Raw genomic sequence first — 24,870 nt, 5'->3', positions numbered from 1 at the left:
TAGGCTGCGTTCTCAAACAGAAAACACTCTCTTTCAACTTGTGGTGTCCTGTGGTAATGTGGAAAAAAGTGTTTTGAGCTTTGGAGATGTAGACAGACTAAAGATTACTTGAAAAAATGAAACAGAACACAACTCCAGGTATGTTTCTGAGGAGGTAACATGATTATAACATGGTTTAAAGCTCACAGTAATACATTTTATGCAATATAGGACCTCTAAGTACTCAAGAAATTCACTTGCGAAGAGCTAACAGTGAGAAAATGAAAAAGGACTGAACAGGTCTGGACTTATGGACGGTAACTCTTTTGGACTAAATCAATATTGATGTCCGCATTCAAAGTTGCATCTGGGCTGTTTTTAGAAACCTTTACGCTGATAGCACAGAACTGTTGTCTGTGTCTGAAAGTTTCTCATAATGGACTTTTATGGATTGGGGTAAACCTGCGTCAGGGCGTCTGCTGTCCTTGAACATTAAACTCTTAATGGGCAGTTTGTTAAAGATGCACTCACTTTCATTTGGGTTGGTTCTTACACAGTGAAACCTGGGCTCTGCTTACCTGGCACTAGAGACTGCCCTCTTCAATAATGTTACAGCATCTTTGGCACCAGCTGACAGTCACTCTCTAGTGCGCTTTTGGCCCACAGACACTGACCTTTAAGTAGACAGGAAGTCCCACGGGTAATTTACCTGACAGTACAACATCTGACAGGCTTAAAAAGGCTGCAGACTTTGTGAGAATAAAGTGTGAAAACTGTCAGTCTGTCAGATATGGGGCTCTAAACAGACAGTAAAGGGCTGAAAAATTCTACAGTAAATATCCTAAAGGTGCACTATGGGGCTCTGGGTCTGCCACTTGCTTGTCTCCATGGTTATAGTTTGCCTGGAATGTTTCACAGTAGGGCATTAATCTCCTGTTTCTCCATGGAGACAAGCAGGTGATGAGAAGGCGAGTCCACTCACAGTAAGAAGAAAGTTTTTTGAGCAAATGAAAAAAGCAGTGATTGAAGTTCCAGGCAATTCTAGCATTTGAAAGAATTTGAAGCAATGAATGACTGAACTAATACAAAATTAAAAGGTAGAGGTCTAAACTGGGAAACATTCTTTTTTGCAAGGGACAATAAAAGTAGTCTTAGTTTATGCAAGAGTTCAAAGTTTTAATTAATAATTAATTCATGATTAATGATTAATGCTGTGCCCCTATACTGTATGTGTGTTTTTATTTTTTGTAATCAAAATGTTAACAGACTTGAATTTGCTGATGAATCAAAAACACAGATGAAAGATTTAAGAGACCGTTTTTTGAGTTGAGCGAAAACACAGGAAACCACATTGTCTTTGTTTGTTTGTGTTTAAAGGCCACTGGCTGCAGCAGCATGATGTCCCTTATAGAGCTGTCTGATGTACAGAGGCACAGAGGCGTTTAGTGTCAGTTTCATATCATTTTCACATTTTGTGACTAATACAGCAACAGGGTGATCATTTAAAGATTACATGATAATGACAAAAATGTAATAAAAATTACAATTTGAACTCAACTCAGTGGTTGCAATTGCTTTAGTCTAGTTTTTTTTTTTTTTTTCTGCAAACATCAAAATATTATTTCTTCTATGTTCTGCTAACCCTGTAATTCATACCCCTACAGACACGATTTGAAATGTGGGATTATGGTGTTAGTTTTAGAGTTTATATTTCAGCCTTCTCTCAAATGTTAATGTGCACTGTGTGAGCTGAATCCTACTGTTTAAACACAAATCTAATGGTAATTGCTTTGTTTGTAAGGAAACAAATTAAGATATTTGTTCATTGTAGTTCACTGCAAAAAAAAAAGCTCTAATCTTTAATGTGTCTCCAGGAGCGCAGACACCCTCAGACACATCCTTTCGTAACGGTGACTAAACACACTGATATGGGGCTTAGACAATAGACAAACTCTATAAACAACTGCAATAGAAAATAGCAAATCAAACAGTGAATTATACAAAACATAAGTTGAAACTCAATGCACTATGCACAATGTAACTTTTCTAGAGGGGTCACCTGCTTGTTTCCATGGATATGTTATTGCTTTGGTTGGACTGTTCCTTAGTAAGGCATTAAATTGGTCTATCCGCACTTACTCAACTACAGGTGTTTATATTGCTAGAAAATACCTTGAAAAGCAGGCAAGTCTGTGCAATTAATAGAATTTTGATCACGATATCGATTTGTGTGTTAAACGATCTCCAAACTCATATAATCAAGTTGAAATGCTTAATTTTAAAATTAACTTTGGGATATTTTTATATAAATAAGTATATTTTTATATAAATAAGTATATTTTGTAGAGATTGTAGAACAGCTGTATATAAATATATATATATATATATATATATATATATATATATATATATATATATATATATATATATATATATATATATATATATATAGAGAGAGTTTATTTTTGATGCATTTATGTTTTTCTATACCTTATTTCATGTTCAAAGTTTATTTTATTCATTTTAAGTTTTATACATTGCAAAATTGCTCTTTGGTACAGATTTGTAGCCTGGATTTATTTTCAATTTGAAAGTTTTGCATAAATTATCAATAACAAAGTGTTTTTTTGAAAGAGAAATGCTGAATAAATGTATCATGTAACTAAAAAATAATCATTTAAATAATCATGATTTCAGTATTGACCCAAATAATCGTAATAATGATTTTTTCCATAATCGAGCAGCCCTAAAAGCAGGAGTTGACTTTCACAGATCTGGCCCCTAACTTATTGTCTCCACAGAGATAGATAAGTTTAATGCCGCACTGTGAAACATTTAAAGCAAATCTCCATCTAGTCTAACAATCCCTGTACGAGTAAAGTTGCCAAATTGGTGTTTCTATATTTGTATTTGTGGTCTTGTTTTGGATGCCATCGTTTGTGACTCATTTGCGTGTTGTGTTTCTGCAGAGGAGGAGAGACGGGTCAAAGCCAATGACAGAGAGTACAATGAGAAGTTTCAGTATGCGGTAAGAAGCCATTATCAAACATGACTTCACTCTGCAGACTGTGTAACTATGGCAACATAATGGATTGTTTCTCCCCCTCATAATTTAGAGTAACTGCATCACAACATCGAAGTACAACATCATCACTTTTCTGCCTGTCAATCTGTTTGAGCAGTTTCAGGAAGTGGCCAATACCTACTTTCTCTTCCTGCTCATATTACAGGTGAGGTGAAGTTTAGGACAGAGTGTTTCTTAAAGATGCACTGTGGAACATTTCCAGTGGGGGGTCTGCCACCTGCTTATCTCCATGGAAATGTTATTACAGAAGTACAATGTTCACAAAAGGAGTTATTGTATTTTTGAGCAATAGAAAAACCAGTAATGAATAAATGCTTGATGGATTTGTTTAAAGAGACAGTTCAGAGAGTTGGAGACGTCTGGAGACACTTTTTTAAATATTCCATCCAGTCCTTGTATTTGCAGAAGTCGCTGGTGCTAGGCTAGTGCATGTCAATGGCCATAGTTATCCTGCTACTAAAAACAGTCTTACTCACTCCACAAAACACCCAAAGCAAATCTATTATTACGCCAGACTGTCGATGTGAATGTCTCTGTCGATAGAATAATTTTAAAAGTAAAACCAACCTTGCATTTGAAGGATTTATGTCTGAGCAGCAGCAGCGAGTTGTACTTCCTGATAGAAAGCTCGGCAGCGGCGGACTGATATATGAGAAAATAGTCCCTCAACATGCGTCGATTCATGCGATGCAGGGTTAGTTTTATTTCAAACATTGTTCTATCAACACAGACATTCACATCGACAGTCTGGTGTAATAATAGATTTGGTTCGGGTACTTTGTGGAATGAGTAAGACCACCAGTGACCTCTGCAAATACAAGGACTGGATGGAATATTTAAAAAAGTGTCTCCACACGTCTCCAACGCTCTGGCTAACTAGAAATTTAAAGCCCTATGTCCAAAATTCCTCACTGCTCCTTTAATGTCATACCATGGAACATTCTAGGCAAAGGCAAATGTTTCACAGTTCATCCAAGATGCTTCTTCAGTTCTGAATGAGTGAACTGAAGAAGCATCTTGGATCAACTGCGAAATGTATTTGACCAAAAAATATGCAGCAGACCTTTCACCAGAAAAGTTGCACACTGCACCTTTTAAGTATTTAATTCTCTTTTAAGATCTTAATTGAGTATCTCACAAATTAATTTGATTTAAAAAAAACTGTCAGAGCATCTTAATCATTATTTTGGTGACAGAAATGAAATACTTATTGACTGTTTGTCCAAGTCACAGTAATATAGTACATTTTAAATTATACCTTCAATGCTTCAAACCAAATTTAAACCTATTTTATATGCAAATTTTATGCACTAACACAGTTCCAATCCAGATTATTTTAACATTAGATTCTTCATGTTTTTCTTTAGCTTTAAGATGCACATAAATAATTAGCCACTCATTTATGCAGTAGCTCTCCACCCCCTTCCAAGTCGCTCATCAAGGAATTTCTGAATTATACGTATTGTGCTAAATAACAGACATTTGATTAATTAAATGCCTATCACCATTGTAAATATATAACTTTGATACCCAACTGTACCCCATCTAAGGCTTGCTGTGGCTCTCACATATACTCACTTTCTTATGACCGCTAAAATAAGTAGCTCTCTGGTATTTTCATTTTATAAAGGTAGGTCACTGAAGGAAAAAGGTGGAGACCCCTGATGTAATGCGTTATGTAACTGCATTTCATCATGAGGAGAATACTGACTGAGCATTACTGAACAATTTAAATTCACACAAAGTATCTGTCGCTCTCACCTGTGCCCTACACTCCACAAATATGCTTGTGTTTTAACTTGTATTGTTTACTTGATGCAAACGCACTCCATTATATTCTGCCTGTGCACAGTGTATAATCCAAACCTTTATTGTGTTTAGTTGATACCTCAGATCTCCTCTCTGTCCTGGTTTACCACCATCGTGCCTTTAGCTCTGGTCCTGAGCATCACTGCAATAAAGGACGCTACAGACGACTTTGTGAGTGTTTGACAAACGGCTGCATTATGTATCACAAAAGTATCGATATCAATACTGGCTGATGCAATAATCAATGTCACAACAAAGTAAATATATTGCAGTAACACCAAGGTTCTCTATCTGACAGAAATGTGCTGTTTTTAAATGAAAGTCCAAAATAAACCATGATTTAATCTTGGTTTTGTCTATGTTAAGTCTGAGTCTGACTATTAAATTAAGGCATGCACTTTTTTAGTTTAAATGGCCCTAAGTTTCTACATTATTTTCTAATCTATGTTATATGTTTCCTCATCACAAACAGACCTGGAGTTGTGTTTTGTTTCCTTCACACATTTGTAACACACAAACCCTGCATTTTTAGTTCTTTTCAAACAGAAAACACTCTGTTCCACCTTGTGATATCATGTGGTAATACAAGAAGTGCTCTACTTTGTTTTTAAACTCCATACACCTTCATCTTCACTCGAAAGGTAAACAGCAGCTGTTAACTTCAAGACTACTGCTACTGCTAATAATAAAGGTTCTCTCAAACATGTGTGAATGAAACGAAACATAACTCCTGGCATGTTTTTAAGGAGTCAATTCTGCATAATATATGACTTTTGGTAACACTTTATTTTAGGATACACTCATTAACATCTAACTACCTGCTAATTAGCATAGTTGTAGCTGGTTAATTTGTCATTAATTAGTATTTATTCAGCCCCTTTTAATATCTCATAAGCTTATTCTGCTATTAGTGAGACTTTTACAAACAGTTTCCTATTAATACACTTCTTATTACTGCTTATTTGTATGATCCATGAATTATGATTCTAATAAGCTTTTGGTAATAATCGTGTTGTGCAGGACTAATTGCAGTTTTTACTTATTTGGACTTAATAAATTTAGCTTACTCTTATGTAATAAAACACTCTCTATTAGGTGTTTTACAGAGTTCAACTGGCCATGAATTAAGTAAGCTAAATTTATTAAGTCCAAATAAGTAAAAAATACATTTCTTGTGCAACTAGTCCTTAACAACACGCTTATTACCAAAAGCTTATTAGAATCATAATTCATGGACAAAAATGGCCTAGTATCGTACTAATAAGCAGTAATAAGGAATGTATTAATAGGAAAGTGTTTGTAAGTGTCTAACTAAAAGCAAAATAAGCGTATGGAGAATTAGACATTCATAAGGGCTGAATAAATACTAATTAATGACAAGTTAACCATTTACAACTATGTTAATTAGCAGATAATTAGATGTTAATAAAAATAAAGTGTTACTGGACTTTTAAATGAATTGCAATTATTGTTCCAAAAATACATTAAAATATCACAATAATATCCATATTGCACTATGCCTAAAAGCCATATCAAATATCGCTATTTGTGCCAATATTGTTCCAACATTGCTCACTCCTGTTTAATATGAGGATAAAATTACAGCAAAAGACAGCTCAGATGCTTCAGTTACGTAACATGCTCTCACTGCATTTGGTTTCTTTGTAGTTTCGCCACAAAAGCGACAACCAGGTGAACAATCGCCAGTCTCAGGTCCTCATCCGCGGCTCGTAAGTCTGATGATTTCACTTCATCTTGATACATTTATAAATCTGCATTATCCATTATTGTTATTTATTTGTAATTTAATCAAATTCCCCATGAAACATTCTGTCCACATCTTATTGATTGTAATCTTGTTGAAGTGAGCCATTTGCGTCTCTGTCTGACACTTGATGAGAGCTGATTGGCTGTGAATTAATGTTCTGTATTGCTGCATTTCCTCATCTGAAAAGCTGTGCAGAAATCCATACAAGTCAAAACTACTAGTTAAAGAGATTTCAAAACCTTCTACCCAATAATATAATCAATTATGTGCATTTAATTAGATAATGATGTTTTCTAAATGTATCCATCTCACTATGACAGAACATAATACCTCTAAAATGCAAAAATGTTTACAGACTGATCTAGACCTAGTTCCAGTTATTTAAGGTGTGAATCTCCTATAAAACAGCACTGTCCCCACATTATATTTTAGCATAAAGTGACTGTCTCTCTTTTTTTGTTCTCCTCAGGATCCAAAAAGAAAAATGGATGAATGTTCGAGTGGGCGATATTATAAAATTGGAAAATAACCAGTTTGTGGCAGTGAGTATCAGTTTGTCTGAAAGGAACTTACACAAATCCTTCATTCAAACCAAATTATACAGGATCATTTTGGTGCTTGTGGTTGCAATTGTTTTATTTTTAACTACACCAATCACATTTATAGATGCTTGATCTTAGGATTGTCTTCTAATTTAACCTCAGATGTGATTACTGTTTTGGTGCGCTGCAAAAAATATAACAAGCAAAATAATATCTTGTATCGGTCAGTGATTTTAATACAGAATAAGTTAACAACCTTGGTTTGACTGGACTGGAGGAATTATTTACATACAATAATTTGTATTAATTATAAGAATATAGATCTGCAAAAGCTAGGCCACCACCTGCTTGTTTCCATGAAGATGTTATTGCTTTACCCAAAATGTAGAAATGTAGAATGTAGGTAGAAAATAAAAATAAGTGTCCTGTTTCTTTTGCTTTACCTAAAATGTCCCACAGTATAGCGTTAAAAATATGTATCTTCATGAAGTCAATTAAGAAGGTGATGATTCAAGGTCACATTACAGGTCAGGTCTATGAGGAGGAGACTTGGCTCAGAGTTAGAATGCAGGTTTTTCGAGGTATTTTTGAGCAACAAAATAATCTGTAATTGAGTAAATGCAAGATAGATAAGTTTAAAGCCATACTGCGGAAATTTCCAGACTAAGCTATATCATCTCCGTGGAAACAAGCAGGTAGCGGACTCTCAGAAACTTTATTTTTGAGTGAAATAAATAACTCTAAACAAGTCAATACAAGTTAAAAGAAGAGTCATTTCTGAGTATGTGTAAGGTGACCAGACGTCCCAGTTTTCAACCCTGTGTTCCCTGTCCCAGCAGATTTATCCAAAACAATGATTTGTCCCAGTTTTATACAAGAACTGTCCCAGACGTCCCTATTTTAGACCAGTTTGGTACCTGCCAACAGTAAAGAGAGACACAAATTGACACTTGTTTAGGTAAAATACAGAAAAAGCTGCTTAAAAATGACCAAAACACAAAGAAAATGTGACTATACTGACACATGTTAATCATGAATGGGCAAATGTGTTACAGTTTTCCTTAATTACACACTCATGTCCAGTGTTGGGTCGTAACACGTTATAAAAGTAACAAATAACTGTATTGTGTTGCTTTTTGCCGTAATGCAGTAATGTAAGGCATCACAGGGAAAGAAATTATAATATTTTACTCGGTACAAATGTCTGATCACAGTTTGCAGACACCCTGCTCCACGGGCTTGGGGTTTTCTCAGGGGCAGTCCTAAATTCCAAGTCCTAGTCTTTGTTTGGTCCTGGTTTACTCCTGGTTCAGTTCTGGTTTAGCCTTGGTTTAGTCCTGGTTTAGCTCTGGCTCATTCCTCCTGGTTCAGTTCTTGTTCAATTTTGATTTAGTCCTGGTTTAGTCCTAGTTCAGTTCTGGTTTAGTCCTGATTTAGACCTGGTTTAGTCCTGGTTTAGCTCTGGTTCAGTCCTGGTTTAGTCCTGGTTTAGACCTGGTTTATTCCTGGTTTAGCTCTGGTTCAGTCCTGGTTTAGACTTCGTTTTGTTCTGGTTTAGACCTGGTTCAGTCCTGGTTTTGTCCTAGTTTAGTCCTGGTTCAGTTCTGGTTCAGTTTTGGTTTAGTCTTGGTTTAGTCCTGGTTTAGTTCTTTTTCAGCTCTGGTTCAGTCCTGGTTCAGTCCTGGTTTAGTCCTGGTTTAGTCCTGGTTTAGTCCGGGGTCAGTCCTGGTTTAGTCTTGGTTTAGTCCTGATTCAGCTCTGGTTCAGTCCTGGTTCAGTTCTGTTTCAGCTCTGGTTCAGAGCTGGTTTAGTCCTGGTTTAGTCCTGGTTCAGTCCTGGTTCAGTCCTGGTTCAGTTTTGGTTCAGCTCTGGTTCAGTTCTGGTTCAGACCTGGTTCAGACCTGGTTTAGTCCTGGTTTAGTCCTGGTTTAGACAGTAAAAAGTAATAAATAACACATTACAGTTTTGAAGTAACTTGCCCAAGAGTGCTCATTTTACAAGTTTATTATTTCCAACCACCACAAACCAGAGGCGTTAGTTTTTGATTTTGAAGTTCTGCTCACCCTAAATACGTGTAATTTTAACTGTATCCGTATTTGCAGTGCAGATGAGCAGATACTGTTCTAGTTAATCAGCGCTAACACAGTTACAGTGAAGGATGCTTTTGCTTTCAGCGTGTTGTGTCTCTATTTTCAGGCTGACCTGCTGCTGTTGTCAAGCAGCGAGCCTCACGGACTCTGTTACATCGAGACCGCTGAGCTGGACGGGTCAGATCCTCTCACTCTTCACAATGTGCACAGGCTAACGTTACTGCACTCGACACCTCGCTAAAGTGCTGTGTGTATGATTATCTTGCAGAGAGACCAATATGAAGGTGCGCCAGTCCGTCTCTGTCACGTGTGAACTCGGAGACACAAACAACCTGGCAACATTTAACGGTGAGATACTCAGGGTTTATGGTTATCCTGGTTTACTCTCGATTTAGACTGAGTTTGGTCCAGGTTTAGTCATGGTTTAGTCCCAGGTTTAGTCACGGTTTACTCTAGGTTTAGTCCAGATTTAGTCCAAGATTTACTCTCAGATTTAGTCTAGGTATTGTCCCAGGTTTAGTCCCAGGTTTAGTCATGGGTTAGTTCAGAGTTAGTCCAGGATTTAGTCATGGTTTAGTCCCAGGTTTAGTCCCAGGTTTAGTCATGGGTTAGTTCAGATTTAGTCCAGGATTTAGTCATGGTTTAGTCCCAGGTTTAGTCCCAGGTTTAGTCATGGTTTAGTCCCAGGTTTAGTCCCAGATTTATTCATGGTCTAGTCCAGGTTTAGTCATGGTTTAATCTAGATTTAGACCCAGGTTTTGTCCCAGGTTTGCTCTAGGTTTAGTCCAGATTTAATCCTAGATTTAGTCTTGGTTTATTCTAGGTTTAGTCCCAGATTTACTCATGGTGTAGTTATGGTTTAGTCCCAGGTTTAGCCCCAGGTTTAGTCCCATGTTTAGTCATGGTTTAGTCCAGATTTAGTCCCAGATTTACTCATGGTTTAGTCTAGGTTTAGTCTAAATTTTGTCCCCGGTTTATTCATGGTCAAGTCCAGGTTTAATCCCAGGTTTAGTCCCAGGTTTAGTTCCTGGATTAGTCATGGTTTAGTCTAAATTTTGTCCCCGGTTTATTCATGGTCAAGTCCAGGTTTAATCCCAGGTTTAGTCCCAGGTTTAGTTCCTGGATTAGTCATGGTTTAGTCTAGGTTTTGTGTTTATTTGGGGTTTATTTGTGGTCTACTCCAGATTTAGTGTAGATTTAGTCTCAGGTTTAGTCCCAGGTTTATTCATGGTCAAGTCCAAGTTCAGTCATGGTTTACTCTAGGTTTAGTCCTAGGTTTATCCGTGGTCTAATCCATTTTTAGTCTAGGTTTAGTCCCAGGTTTAATCCCAGGTTTAGCCTCAGGTTTAGTCATAGTCTTAGTTCAGGTTTAGTCATGGTTTAGTTCAGGTTTAGTCCCAGATTTTGTCCCAGGTTGAGTCTAGATTTCATCCCAGATTTAGTCATAGTTTAGTTTAGGTTTAGTCTAAATTTAGTCCCAGATTTAGTCATGGTCAAATCCAGGTTTAGTCATGGTTTAGTCCCAGGTTTAGTCCCAATTTAATCCCAGTTTTGATGGGGTATGAACAGAAGAGCTGAGATTTCAATTATATCACAATTCATCACTATACATGTTTTCCTTGTATTTTTGTTAAACATTATTTACATTTTCATCTGAACTAGGGCACTGCTATATACAAATATACATAGTAACATTAGAACCACAGTTGAAATACATAAATGCATAAAATCCAACAGATCAAAGTGTTCCTTACCCGAATAGAAATCCTGCTCGTGGCTAACGTGGCTTTGATGTCAGGCTCTGCTGTCAGTAGATATATTTCTTATTGTTTATTCTAAGATCAATTTGCAACCCTCTTTTGAACCGGGCTACATTGAACACTCACACATTTTGCCCTGATCTGTCAGCACAGAGATTCAGCCAATCAGCTCCCGCCCACCTTCCCTGACAAGGCCTAAATGTCAGCAGAAAATTGCCCACACAAAAGCCAAATGCATTACGGAGCAGCACACTCAGACACATTTTCCACATATCCACTTTCAAAACACCTGACTGATCATATTGAGGTCTGAGGCAGGTGCACATGGACAAATAGTATAATAATTCATTTTTAATAAATATTTTTTGTGTTTTATTTTCAGGTGAAGTTGTGTGCGAGCCCCCCAACAACAAGCTGGATCGTTTTTGTGGGACGCTTTACTGGAAGGACAAGAAGTACTCTTTGACCAATCAGAACATGCTGCTGCGCGGCTGTGTGCTCCGCAACACTGAGTTCTGCTACGGCCTGGTCATCTTTGCAGGTTGGTTTTAGAAAAGAGTAAAGAAATTTTAAAAAGCAGGTAATACTTGCTTTTGTTTTTAATAAACTTGACTTTCAAGACCTCGTAAGATAATATTTCTGCAGGTTTCAGTGTATTGGTTCATGCCAGCTAGTAGAATTAGTGTGTTCTTTGACTTATACTTTAGGTGGAGTTTTCTAGCAAGTTTCTTATATGAGAAAAAAATTTAATAATAACTACTGGAGGAGTGGAGGAAATAACTATTTGATCCCTTGCTGATTTTGTAGGTTTGCCCACTGACAAAGAAATGAACAGTCTGTAATTTTAATGATTGGTTTATTTTAACATTGAGAGACAGAATATCAAAAAGAAAATGACATTATAGAAAAAAAAATTAATTTATTTGCATTTCATTGTGTGAAATAAGTATTTGATCCATCCCCTACCAACCAATAAGAGTTTTGGCACCCACAGTTCAGTTAGACACTCCTAATCAGCTCGTCACCTGAATTAGGCTATGTTCAGATTGCAGGGCTTAATGCTCAATTTGGATTTTTTTGTGAAATCAGATTTTTTTTGAGAGGACATTCACATTTCCAATTAAATGCGACTTGTATGTGATCTCCAGTGTGAACTTTAAACGCCCCAAAAGTGTCTTGCACATGCATTGGAGGACACAACGAGTGTCAGTGTTTACAGAAGTTGCCTAAACGCTGAGCTTGTCTCCTAAAATACAGTCCAGTTGTTTGTTAAATGGACAGGTTACACATCGTTTTTTTGAGTCTTTAGCCTCCTTGTATTTGGTGAGCAGGCTCTTTATTTTTCATTGATTATTGAAGCCAGGACCGCCTGTAACCACGCTCTTAGACTCCTGTTTTAACTAGTCACCTGTATAAAAGATACACAGTCCACAGAATCAGTCAATAAATCAGACTCCAAATTCTCAAAAATGGGAAACTGTTTATTTCTTTGTCAGTGGGCAAACCTACAAAATCAGCAAGGGATCAAATACTTACGTCCTCCAATGTATATCTATTAATAATACATATTAAGAAGCCAAAACTACTCAAAACAAGTTCAGTTTTTACAAATTTAATGTATGGTATGTAGACATTCAATATAACTGTCTGTTTTGTATCCCAGGACCAGACACAAAGCTGATGCAGAACAGCGGCCGCACAAAGTTCAAGCGAACAAGCATCGACCGCCTCATGAATACTCTGGTCCTCTGGGTAAGCACCACCCACTTAGGTAGTTTTGTCTGAGGCTAATCTACATTTTCATACAAAGAAACAACATTTTCATACGAAGGAAAAAGCTGCAATTAAGCTAATTAAGACTGCACTAGACCAGGGCTAAACCAGGACTGAACCAGGACTAAACCAGGACTAGAAAATTGCCAAACCAAGTCTACATCAGGACTAAACTAAGTTCAAACCAAGTCCAAACTAGGAATGTGTGAAGAGACATCTGCAGCAAGAAAGTCAATGCACATTTCAGTACTCAAATCAGTATCTGTTTTTTTATTGTCAGTATTTTTAGTACTCCTGTCATGTGAGACATTAGAATTCACACTGATTTGTTACTTCGTTTCAGATCTTTTGCTTTCTGGTGTGCATGGGTGTGATCTTGGCCGTGGGTAACGCTGTGTGGGAGAGAGAGGTGGGCTCTCTCTTTCAGAGCTACCTGCCCTGGGACCCTCCTGTCGACAGCTTCATCTTCTCTGCCTTCCTCTCGTTCTGGTCCTACGTCATCATCCTGAACACTGTAGTGCCTATATCTCTCTATGTGAGGTAAGACATGTGGATCTATACTGCTACACTCACAGGGGCACTATGTAACTTTTCTGGAGGAGGGTCCATCATCTGCTTGTCACCATGGAGATTTTATTGCTTTGCCTGGACAGCTCCATAATAAGGCATTAAACATATCTATTTCCATGGAGACCAGCAGGTGATGCCAAGGCAAGTCTGATCTGTGCCTCACAGAAGGAATCCATGTTTTCCAAGTATTTTATCAGTTAAAAACACATATTGCCCACCCCAACACAGCATATCTAATATTTGGTTATGCAGTTATTGTATTTGACCGAACATTTGAGTGACAATCATTTTTACAAATATTTTCTTGTGTCTCAGTGTGGAGGTGATCCGACTTGGACACAGCTACTTCATAAACTGGGACAGACAGATGTTTTGTTCACAGTGTAACTCAGCTGCAGAGGCCAGGACCACAACTCTGAATGAAGAGCTCGGGCAGGTGGGCCTTATGTAACATAGAAGGACTGAGAATCGAAAGGGCAAAAGTAATATTCAGGTAACTATAGAGGAGAGAGGCAAGAAAGGTCCAGAATGTTAACCAACTTTACTTAAATAATTTAGTTCTCAGTGCTCTCCTAAGCATTTTTAGACATACATTATTAAAAGACAAAATAACCAATATTTGCTTTCATTTTATCTAACTCAGTCAAGGTTAACATACTCTATATTGCCCCCATAAAGAAATGTGTCATCTACATCCAACCCATCCTTCAAAACCTGTCAGGGACCAACCCAGAGCAGCGCCTGGGGACCCATCTTCAGATCTTGAGTGAGGTGTCTTAGGTTGACGGGGAAGACCAGAGTACCAGAAATACTACATCTAGACTATGGATAAAGGGAGAAAGTGGGACCATTTTAATGAGGCCACCTTAAATATCACCTGTGCCTTTCTGATTCTCAGCCTTTAATATTGTGTAAAATGTTATTGTTGTAATATTGTTTTGTTAAATGTGTTTAGGTTGAGTATATCTTCAGTGACAAGACTGGAACTCTCACCCAAAACATCATGACCTTCAATAAGTGCTCTATCAATGGACAAACATATGGTAAACATGTTCATATACAGTACTTTAGAATTGGTTTAGACTTTCATTAGACCCTGTTATTCCATTGTTTAGTAAAATATTTTCTTAAGTGGAACAATAGGTAATGAGAAGCTACTAAAATACACTACTGTAACCTCAAGTCTAATAGTTTGAACTTTCTTGGACAGGGGAAGTTACTGATCCACTGGGGCCTCAACCAAAAGTAAGCAATGTCATCTACTTTATCATCTTGTATTTGTGTTATTTCATTCCATTCTATTCCATTTTCTTCCGCTTATCCGGGGTCGGCCGAAGTGTTATTTCATATTGTCTTATTTTGATATAAGTGTTTGTTTAATCTAGAAACTGGATTTCACACCTTTCAACTCTCTGGCGGACCCAAACTTCTGTTTTTATGATGACACGCTCCTGGAGTCTGTCAAAGTGGGCGACTGCTGCACTCATGAGTTTTTCCGCCTCCTTTCTCTTTGTCACACAGTCATGAGTGAAGAGAAAAGTGAAGGTATGCATCGTAGTATTTAGTATCAATAAAGATAAACCAGAAGAAGTCAAACCGATAAGCATGAAATTAATGGTTAATGATTGTATGTTTTGCATCTTCTGTGTTCTTTTTTAGAACATATTTATTTTTTTAAAGTTAGTTCAAAGTGTAAACTATTACAAGCACTGGGCTATTTGAGCAAGAAATCTGTATTTTTTTGTTTGTTTCTAGTTTACTTGATTAAACGATTTAATACAAAATATAGCCTGAACTCTGCTCAAACCACACACTTTAACTGACTATAACTTTTAAAGAAACTGATTAAAATTTGCCCTAACCATTACAACAGAAATATCTTTTACAGCCTTTTCATTGTTTCACTATTCACTCTGTTATATTTCAAACAGGAGAGCTGGTGTACAAAGCTCAGTCTCCAGATGAGGGCGCTCTCGTAACCGCAGCTCGTAACTTTGGCTTTGTGTTTCGGTCACGCACCCCCGGGACCATCAGCACAACAGAGATGGGACGTCCTGTCACATATGCCCTGCTCGCTATTCTGGACTTCAACAATATACGCAAGAGGATGTCAGTCATTGGTAATTCAATGTGCAAAGTGTCTTATCATATAATCACTTATTTATAATCACAAGTGGACAATACAATGGGAAGCTTTATCCAATTTAAATGTGACCTGTGAATCACATTTCGACCAGAAGATTTTGCTTTATAAAGTTTGTCAAATATTACCTGAAAGCCTCATTATGTAACATTTAGCCAAAATATATAACCTTTTTACTTTATGGAAGTATTTAATGAACTTGAAAACCTTAAAAACTCTTGCGTCCTTGCATCTCCACAAATCTTACTCTTGTTTGGCCTCCACTTATCTCCATGGAAATGTTGTTGCTATAATGTTCCACAAATGTCTTCCTGAAGAATGTTTCAAAGTTTCTTTCACTATGTTGTCTCAGTGCGTAACCCCGAGGGGAGGATCCGTCTGTACTGTAAAGGAGCAGACACAATGCTGCTGGAAAGACTGCACCCGAGTAACCAGGACCTCATGAACATCACCTCAGACCACCTCAATGTGAGTGCGTGCTGCCCCCTAGTGTTCTCAATGCTGAATGTTTGCAGCTAAAGTACTAAAGCTGAATGATCTTTGTCAATATTTCACAACTCAACCTGCTCAGTCTGGCAACATACCAACATTTTTCTGACACAAATAGGGTACTTATCAGCTGAGAGGAGTGGTTGATTTTAATGTAAACACTTTAAGAACAACAAGATAAAGTTAGTTTGCCTGTATATGCCTGTATGTGGAACAGTCTTGGAAACAGCTTTGTATAAATACATTCTGTTTTTAAAATCTGTCTGAGCCAAGCTATAGGCTGGACAATACTGACTAAAACACAATAGACTAAATTGTATTATAGGCAATATGTATGACTTTATAATTAGTTTTACTTGATAATGCATTACAGGAAGTATATTAGAAATGTATATTATATGCATAAAACAGGGGCAGGATTATACTTCATTCCACTTCCTTTCAAGTAAAGAGACTTCTGATGAAATGACAAACTTGTAAATGTGTTAGGGTTCTTTATGTGCACAGATATAATGTGAAGAAATGATCAAAGTTATAGTATGATTTGTCTGTGTGTAGGAGTATGCGGCTGACGGGCTGCGGACCCTGGCTCTGGCCTATCGGGACCTGACTGAGGAGCAGTGGGAGGCGTGGTCCGAGAGACAGCGCATCGCCGAGAGAGCCACCGACTGCAGGGAGGAGAGAGTCGCTGCGCTGTACGAGGAGATAGAACAGGACATGATGGTCAGACTCTACTCATCTGTTCATTTCAAGACTCCCTAAAAGCTCAGCATTTCGTCTTCTGTTGCATCCATGGCAACCCAATTTTAACCTGAATTGCCAGGGCTAAATCAGGACTAAATCAGGACTAAACCAAGACGAAACCAGGACGAAACCAGGACTAAACCAGGACTAAACCTATTCACCTGAACTGCCGGGATGAAACCAGAACGAAACCAGGACTAAACCAGGACAAAACCAGGACGAAACCAGGTCTAAACTAAGACTAAACCAGAATGAAACTAGGACTAAACCAGGGCAAAACCAGGACGAAACGAGGACTAAACCAGGACTAAACCTATTCACCTGAGCTGCCAGGTCTAAAAAAATCGACTTAACAAGACAAAGCGAGTTTAGACCTAAAACTGTAGCAAAACACATCTAGTTTTTCTTTTATTTTCTGTTGGTACATCAGGGCACAGTTTTCCCTCCTTTATGCTTATGCTGGCAAATGTTGATTTTTGTTCATATTTTTTCACAATCAGGTTAAGGTTAGGGTTAGGAGGATCAGGGTTAGGTTTAGGAGCAGTTAAATTTAGGGTTTTGGAACGGGTCTGCTTACTGAGTCTTGGCAAAACGAGCATGAACTGTAATTTTTAGACTGAAGAACTTTTTTTAGTATTAAGTATAAGTTATTATACTTTAATTTACTTTAATTTTAATTTAAATACTTTAGTTATTATAAGTTTTTAGTATAAGTTATTAGTTAACTGTATTTAATGGATTGCAGAAATAATATCAGTGTCACTGAACTGCTTTGATTGACATGGAACGCTAAGTCCCACCCCCAGAAGAAATGCCGAGAAATTAGGGAGTCCTGTTCATTTGCATGAAAAACTGAAAGTTCTTGCCTTGTACTTTTTGCTAGCAGTCTTCCCCAATTTAAAAACGATTGAAACCACAAAATAGGAACCTGTAGATATTTTAAGCTATTATGTAGATTTGAAATGTAGGGATTTTTCATTTCCAGTTTCTAAATGAAGAAATTGCAAATGTGGAGTGCAGCAGTAAAACACTGATACAGGCTTTTTTACTTAAACGCACGCTATGTTACTTTCCTGGTGTATGTGGGGGTATCTGCTTGTTTACATGGATTTTGCCTTGAATGTTAAACAGTATGCACAATTATAAGTGTTTATGTTATGTTTTATTGCTAAATAGACCTTGCCTCTCTAAAGATCTGACTTGTAACCTGGCCTTATGATGTAACCTGCTTTTCTCCATGGAGATAGATTTAGACAGAAGTTTATCAATTGAGGTTTTACTGGGGAACATTAAACAACGTCATCTCCATGAAAACAAGCAGGTGTAGCCTCTGTCAGAAAAGTTAGTGCACTTTTAATAAAATGTTATGCTACTATTGGTAATGGTAATAGGATTTGTATGTGTTTAGCTCTTAGGTGCCACAGCGATTGAAGACAAGTTGCAGGAAGGTGTCCCGGAGACCATTGCTGTCCTGTCTCTGGCCAATATCAAGGTCTGGGTCCTCACTGGGGACAAGCAAGGTGAGTTTAGTGATCTGAATGGATGCAAAACATTCTTATATTACAAAATACCAAAATAGTTTCTTTTTACTATAAATACATAACAGTAGTTGACATGCTTCGGTTGCTAGCATCAAGCCGTCTTCAGAACTATCATCGGTGTTTGGTCTTATTTTATTAACTTCAAATTACAATCTTGACAGTTACTCTTCCAATATAGTTATAGTTAATTACAGACCTTTGTCGCAGTTTCCCAAATTACTTACATTTTAGTAAGTAAGTAATTTGAGTTTGAGTTTTGAGTTTAATTTAAATTTTTGAACCATTTGACCCACTGCTATACTTCTGCTCAAGTAATATTATTTTGAAGTAACGATACTCTTTACTTAAATACATTATTGGCTACACTGTGTTTTCATAGAAACTGCAGTGAATATCGGATACTCCTGTAAGATGCTGACAGACGACATGGCGGAGGTCTTCATCATCAGTGGAAACACGGTGCAGTGTGTGCGACAGGAGCTCAGGTATGCTGGGTCTCTTATGTGTTTTATCCTTTAAAGAAATATATCAAAGAGTTGATCATGTCACTGTTGTTGTCCTAGATGTATATAAAATGTTGCTCAACAGCTTCTGAAACTTTATAAACCACATTTTGCAGAATTTAGCATTTTAAATGTTCTTGATATTTGGATTTTTCCCAAAGTCTATGAGCTGTAAGTACTGTTGAGCTCTATATTAGAATATCAAGGACATGGCCTACAATAAAAAAAACTATTAAAAATGGCTGCAAAATGTCTAGTTAAGAGTAAACAAGGGTATAAAGTGATATTTTTGCCTGTTTATGGTTCATTTAAGGTTCCATGAGAGATTATGAGACAATAACAAAGTGTCTGTACTGTGTTTTTGTTGTATGTGCTGATGTTGCAGAGGGGTTTCTTTTTTTCTTTATGTACTGGTCCTTTTTTTCTATATGTACTGGTTCCAGATAGTTAGTATCCCAGATTCCAGACAGTATAAGTTTCCAGATTCCAGATAGTTAGTTGTAAAAAAGATAACTATGTCAGATTCCAGATAGTTACTAGTGAAAAAAGATAATTATGTCACAGATATTAATCTCAATACCAAATGTTTTTTGATTGAGTATTCATATTTTTTGCCAATATATCACATCCCCAATACTCATATAGTCATCCTATGGACCCAAAAACTACTGCGCTTGTGTTAAATCTTTCCTTTGTCTCTCTGTTCAGAGCTGCGAGACAGAGGATGGTGGAGTTGTCCCAGAATAGAGAAGAAGGGAAGGATGTGTTTGCAGAGGCCTGTTTTTTGACCCCAGACTTGAGAGAAACTCACAGAGAGGTCACAGAAGCAGAGAAAGACGAACAACCACCAAACTCTCCAGTGTCTCCAACTCCTCCGCTCAACCTCTTGGACAACATCTCAGGAGAGTTTGGGCTTGTGATCAATGGCCACAGTCTGGTATGAACTGCATCAAATTCACACTTCACACATTATCACACATCACACTGCTAAACTGGAATTGACTACACCAGGACTAAACCAAGTCTAAACCAGGACTTTAACAGGCAAGGCAAGTTTATTTGTATAGCACAATTCGTACACAAAGTAATTCCAAGTGCTTTATAGAATAAGAAATACATTACAGCCACAATAAAAACAAATCAAGATATAAATAATCATCATAAAATTAAAAAGAGAGAGAGACATTAATTACATAAATTAGAGAGAAGAGTGCAGAAGGAAAACCTTTCAGTCATATGCAGCTAAACAGAAACATTTTGAGCCTGGATTTTAACAGCATCAAACTAGAAGCCTGTTTCACATGTTCAGGAAGACTGTTCCAGGTTTTAACTGCATGAATCTGAAATGTGGACTCCCTGTGTTTAGTCCTGACTCTGGGCACCAGCAGGAGGCCGGTCCCTGAGCTCCTCAGAGTGCGAGATGGTTCATTTGACACTAACATGTCACAGGTGTACTTTGGTGCCCGGCAATGGAGAGTCTTGTACACAAGCAGAGCTGCTTTAAAGTCTCTGACCCACAGGAGCCAGTGCAGTGATTTATGTGCTCGTACTTCCTACTTCGAGTCAGGACCCAAGCTGCAGTATTCTGGATATACTGCAGCTCTTACAGCTCGTTTGAAGAAGCCAGTGAGCAGGCCCTTACAGTAGTCTAACCTACTGGAGACAAACGCATGGATAAATCTCTCCAAGTCTGATTTAGACACTATACTTTGGATTTTTGCTATGTTTTTTAGATGGTAAATGGCTGCAGATGTTATTGATTTGATGTGGCTGTTAAAGTTCAAGTCTGTGTCCATTATTAACCCTAGATTTCTTGCTTGATTTGAAGGTTTTAGAGAGAAAGAGGTGACTGTGGACACAGGACCAAACCATGTCTAAACAGGATTAAACTAGGATCAAACCAGAACTTGGGATGTCAAGATGATTACGTTAATCAATAATTGTGATTATTCAGGTCATAATATAATAGAATAGAAAAATAATGACAGATAATGACATTAAAAAAAAAATAAAAAAGCTTTCCTTCATCACTAAGAAAGCTGGTCATGTACTAGAGGAATGGTAATCTTTTAGACAATTTGAATGAAAAATGAAAGTAAAAGTTGTTAAAGAATAGTGTCAATAAATAAAGAGCTGTAAAATTATAATGGTTCTTCTCATAGTAATTGTAATAACATGTGAACTTTTCTGACCAAAACAAGAATGACAAATGAGTGAGAAATAAGGAAGTAGCATGTTCCAAATGTGTCTTTATTCAAAATAGAGTTTTCCTTATTATGTAGTAAACTTCCCCTCATTTAAAAATGCTCTGTGTCTTGTTTTTCCTACAGGCCCATGCGTTAGAGGCTGACATGGAGAACGAGTTTGTGTCTTGTGCGTGTGCATGTAAAGCTGTGATCTGCTGCAGAGTGACACCGCTGCAGAAAGCTCAAGTGGTGGAGCTCATCAAGAAGCACAAGAGGGCGGTGACTCTGGCAGTGGGAGATGGAGCAAACGATATCAGCATGATCAAGAGTGAGTGTGGATGGAGGAGATGGTAACGGCTATAGACAACTGATACTTTGCAATGACATTACTTAGGGGGTGTTCAGCAGTCACCATCAAGAGTGTAGTGGACGTGGTACGCAGGGGTACGCCATCCACCCACTTCTCCCAATATAAAATTAATATAAAAAAATAACAAATATAAAATAGTCTACAACCTAAGTGTCAAACCAGAGCTATTGGCAACGGTGAAAACAACCTGCATAGGCTCATTATCATAGCTTATAACCAGTCCTGGCTCATTCCTGGGATCAGTCCTGGGATCAGTCCTGGTTCCGTCCTGGACCCTCATCTCTCAGGTCACTATAGGACAGTACTGCAGAAAATAACAAATATAAAATAGTCTACAACTTAAATGTCAAGGACTAAACCAGGACTGGACTAAAACAAGACTAAAACAGGACTAAAACAGAGATAAACCGGAACTCTCCTATAGTGAACTGAGACATGAGGGTTGAGGACTGAATCAGGACTGATCCCAGGACTGATCCCAGGACTGAACCAGGACTGAACCAGGACTGAACCAGGAGGATTAAACCAGGACTGGACTAAAACAGGACTGAAACATGACTAAAACAGGACTAAGCCAGAACCAAACCAGAACTGAACCAGGACTGAGTGCCTCGATGGGCCCGGAGGTGCGCCCACGTAGACCGTCAGGTGACAGCAGGCGAAAGGCCACGGGGCTAAACACAGCCGTCACCCAATCCCGCTTTGCGGACACCCTACTCAGGGTTCTCTCTCTCAAGTCAAAGATTAGTCCTAACCAAGCTACTGTCATCGTAATTTCATTTGGTTGCCTTGTTTAACAGCACAAATCAGCTCACCTGTTGTAGCTCCAGTTAAATAGCATTTTATGGTCATATTGTGTTCAAACAAAGCTCTGTTTAAAGTCTAACTTGATTAACAGAGTTTCAGAGAGAGCAGTGCTTACAGTTAGAGTCACACCCCCAGGTCATGTTGATGACTTCAGCTACAAAGATGTATATTGCTGACATAATTCTGGCTCAGTTTCAGAACTGTTTATTCATGTTGTGTATTGTTAATGTCCATATTTAAAAATAAATAAATAAATAAGTCCCATTACAAAATACAAATTTCCCTTAAAAAAAACTCATGCATAATAAAGACAAGCTTTCCCTCACAACTTTGCAGTTTGAAAATCACAATAGACAAGATTTAAAAAAAAAAAAAAAAAAAGTACACATTATATATTTATGTTCTGTCATAAATGTAATGCCCATTTGCTAAATAATGGCTGCATTTGCAATTCAATTATTATTAATTCATGTTTATTTATAGTACAACACCAAGACCAAGGTGCTTAACATGTAGGAGAATATATTAAAAACACACAAAATCATTATCACTGTGCTATATAATGTGTCTAATTCTAAACATCAGACACAATACATAGTGCAGTGAGTCTTTAACCTGGACTGGATATTTATTGTGCAGTTCTTAATCCTTACCTTTTCTGTGTCTCTTTTTGCAGGTGCTCATATTGGCGTTGGAATCTCAGGACAGGAGGGAAACCAGGCAGTTTTGGCCAGTGACTACTCTTTCTCTCAGTTCAGATTCCTCCAGAGGCTGTTGCTGGTGCACGGCCGCTGGTCCTATCTGCGAATGTGCCGTTTTCTCTGCTATTTTTTCTATAAGAACTTTGCCTTCACCATGGTGCACTTCTGGTTTGGATTCTTCTGTGGATTCTCGGCTCAGGTCAGAGTTCAGTACCATCCAAGCAACTTAATAGCTGTTTTAGTATATTGTGTAATTTAAGTGTCTCTTTTTCCTCTAGACAGTTTATGATCAGTACTTCATAACACTCTACAACATTGTGTACACTTCACTCCCAGTGCTGGCAATGGGAATATTTGATCAGGTCAGTCTGCTTGGCAAATCTATGCAAATCACTGCCCACATGACCACGGTTGCTTTCAATTATGTTTTACTAATGTAGGTGTAATTGTATGTATAAGTAAGTGAGAGATTTTCTTTTTGTTTGTTTATGTTTATTTATTAAATGTGGGACAGTGGACATTGATCAACGTATGTTAGTACAGCATGTAAATGTGCCAGAGTTTTCCGTGCAGGTTAATTTTCATCCGTAGTCCCATTGGCAGGTTAATGGCAAGATAAAAAACAGGACATGAGCACAATAACATTTAATCCATCACACATAACCAAGACATTAAGATCAGTGAATATTAACTGTTGTCAAATTAGTAAAATTAGAAGATGTTAAAAGTACACACAGTACACACAGATTATAGACACAAATCACAAACACGCAACAAGACAGAGACGTTTGCTATGTGATGTTAAAACACATACAGCTTAGTTATGTTCACGTCTGATTGTCCAGGAGCCACTGTTTGATAGATCTACTAAAACTATGGTTAGAGGTCATGTTCCTTATTTGGTGTGGGGACCAGATTCCAGGAGTTTGTGGCGTGAACTGAAAGGGCCGACTGTCCAAATGAAGTCTTAATGGGATTTTACAGTCTCCTCTGCTCTATGCTTGAGTGCTTGTATTTAAATTCAACTGTATGAGCTCTTTTAATGGGGGTGGAGCAAGATCACGGGGGGTTTTATAGACCAGAATAATGTCTGAATAAATCATTAAGTTTTCTCAATTTAAAGATTTATATTTGCTCAATATTTTACAGTGTTGATACAAATTTGATTGTGGTGTTCAGGGACCAGTTTTCACATTAAGATATAAACTGTATAAGGAAAAAGAACATCAGAGATCAGGGTTAAGCAAAAACAAAAACTTCCACCTGCTAGACATCTTGATATTAGAATACTTTTTGAAAGGGAGTTTTGAAAAAAATAAATTGACCTATGATTAACTATGGAGGAAATATGTTTTAGTAAGAGTTATCCTTGTTTGCGCTTTACTACAAATTACAATGACTTAACCTAATATGGCTGAGGATTTGAAGATACAAATTATCTGGCCACTGTGTGCTGATGTTGATATAATATTTATCTAATTCAGTGCTTAGTTAAATGCAGCTCAATGCTCAAACACGTTTTCCTCAAAAGGGAATCCCCAAAATTAAGTTCAGTTTCACCTCTATTGTACAAGTCCCCATGTTGATAATACTTTGACCTTTCTCTCAGGACGTCCCGGATGACAGGAGCCTGGAGTACCCTAAACTGTATGAACCTGGTCAGCTAAATCTTCTATTCAACAAAAAGGAGTTCTTCATCTGCATTGCACAGGGCATCTACACATCAGTGGTCCTGTTTTTTGTCCCTTATGCCGTGTTATCTGATGCCACCCAAAGCTCCGGGGAGCCTCTCGCTGACTACCAAACATTTGCTGTCACCACGGCAACAGCCTTGGTCATGGTGGTCAGTGTTCAGGTAAGAGCCAGCTGTTCACTTTTTACCTCTACATCAGCAGAGTCACGCACAAGTCCTGTTTTTGTCAACTAATGTAGGACGTAGGACGCAGGATTCTGATTTGGAAAATTAAATGACTTTGAACATTTATGTGCTTGTGACATTGAGTGCATATC

The 24,870-nt window shown here is 37.7% G+C and overlaps 1 protein-coding gene across 4 annotated transcripts in view; it reads left to right on the top strand.

The window, feature by feature from the left end:
* The window catches only part of atp8b2 (ATPase phospholipid transporting 8B2), a 37,912-nt gene that overhangs the window by 6,843 nt on the left and 6,199 nt on the right, over positions 1–24,870 (top strand). For 3 of the 4 annotated variants that reach the window (XM_055164294.1, XM_055164296.1, XM_055164295.1), the window contains 24 exons: positions 2,949–3,007; positions 3,096–3,209; positions 4,946–5,044; positions 6,542–6,603; positions 7,111–7,183; positions 9,380–9,450; positions 9,542–9,621; positions 11,416–11,574; positions 12,697–12,785; positions 13,150–13,346; positions 13,692–13,812; positions 14,332–14,419; positions 14,587–14,621; positions 14,762–14,921; positions 15,308–15,496; positions 15,872–15,987; positions 16,567–16,731; positions 18,161–18,272; positions 18,673–18,778; positions 19,505–19,733; positions 21,127–21,310; positions 22,836–23,059; positions 23,139–23,222; positions 24,470–24,715. In XM_055164294.1, coding sequence (XP_055020269.1) covers positions 2,949–3,007; positions 3,096–3,209; positions 4,946–5,044; positions 6,542–6,603; positions 7,111–7,183; positions 9,380–9,450; positions 9,542–9,621; positions 11,416–11,574; positions 12,697–12,785; positions 13,150–13,346; positions 13,692–13,812; positions 14,332–14,419; positions 14,587–14,621; positions 14,762–14,921; positions 15,308–15,496; positions 15,872–15,987; positions 16,567–16,731; positions 18,161–18,272; positions 18,673–18,778; positions 19,505–19,733; positions 21,127–21,310; positions 22,836–23,059; positions 23,139–23,222; positions 24,470–24,715 — 3,062 coding nt within the window. Of the gene's footprint in view, positions 1–2,948; positions 3,008–3,095; positions 3,210–4,945; positions 5,045–6,541; positions 6,604–7,110; positions 7,184–9,379; positions 9,451–9,541; positions 9,622–11,299; positions 11,341–11,415; positions 11,575–12,696; positions 12,786–13,149; positions 13,347–13,691; positions 13,813–14,331; positions 14,420–14,586; positions 14,622–14,761; positions 14,922–15,307; positions 15,497–15,871; positions 15,988–16,566; positions 16,732–18,160; positions 18,273–18,672; positions 18,779–19,504; positions 19,734–21,126; positions 21,311–22,835; positions 23,060–23,138; positions 23,223–24,469; positions 24,716–24,870 lie in introns of those variants that run through there. The other variant, XM_055164297.1, reaches the window with a different exon arrangement.

This window comes from Boleophthalmus pectinirostris, unplaced genomic scaffold (assembly GCF_026225935.1).
Source record: "Boleophthalmus pectinirostris isolate CB_2022bp ecotype Guang Dong unplaced genomic scaffold, ASM2622593v1 HiC_scaffold_6, whole genome shotgun sequence".
In the NCBI taxonomy this organism is placed as follows: Eukaryota; Metazoa; Chordata; class Actinopteri; order Gobiiformes; family Gobiidae; genus Boleophthalmus; species Boleophthalmus pectinirostris.
This window is presented reverse-complemented; position numbering and strand designations above follow the sequence as displayed.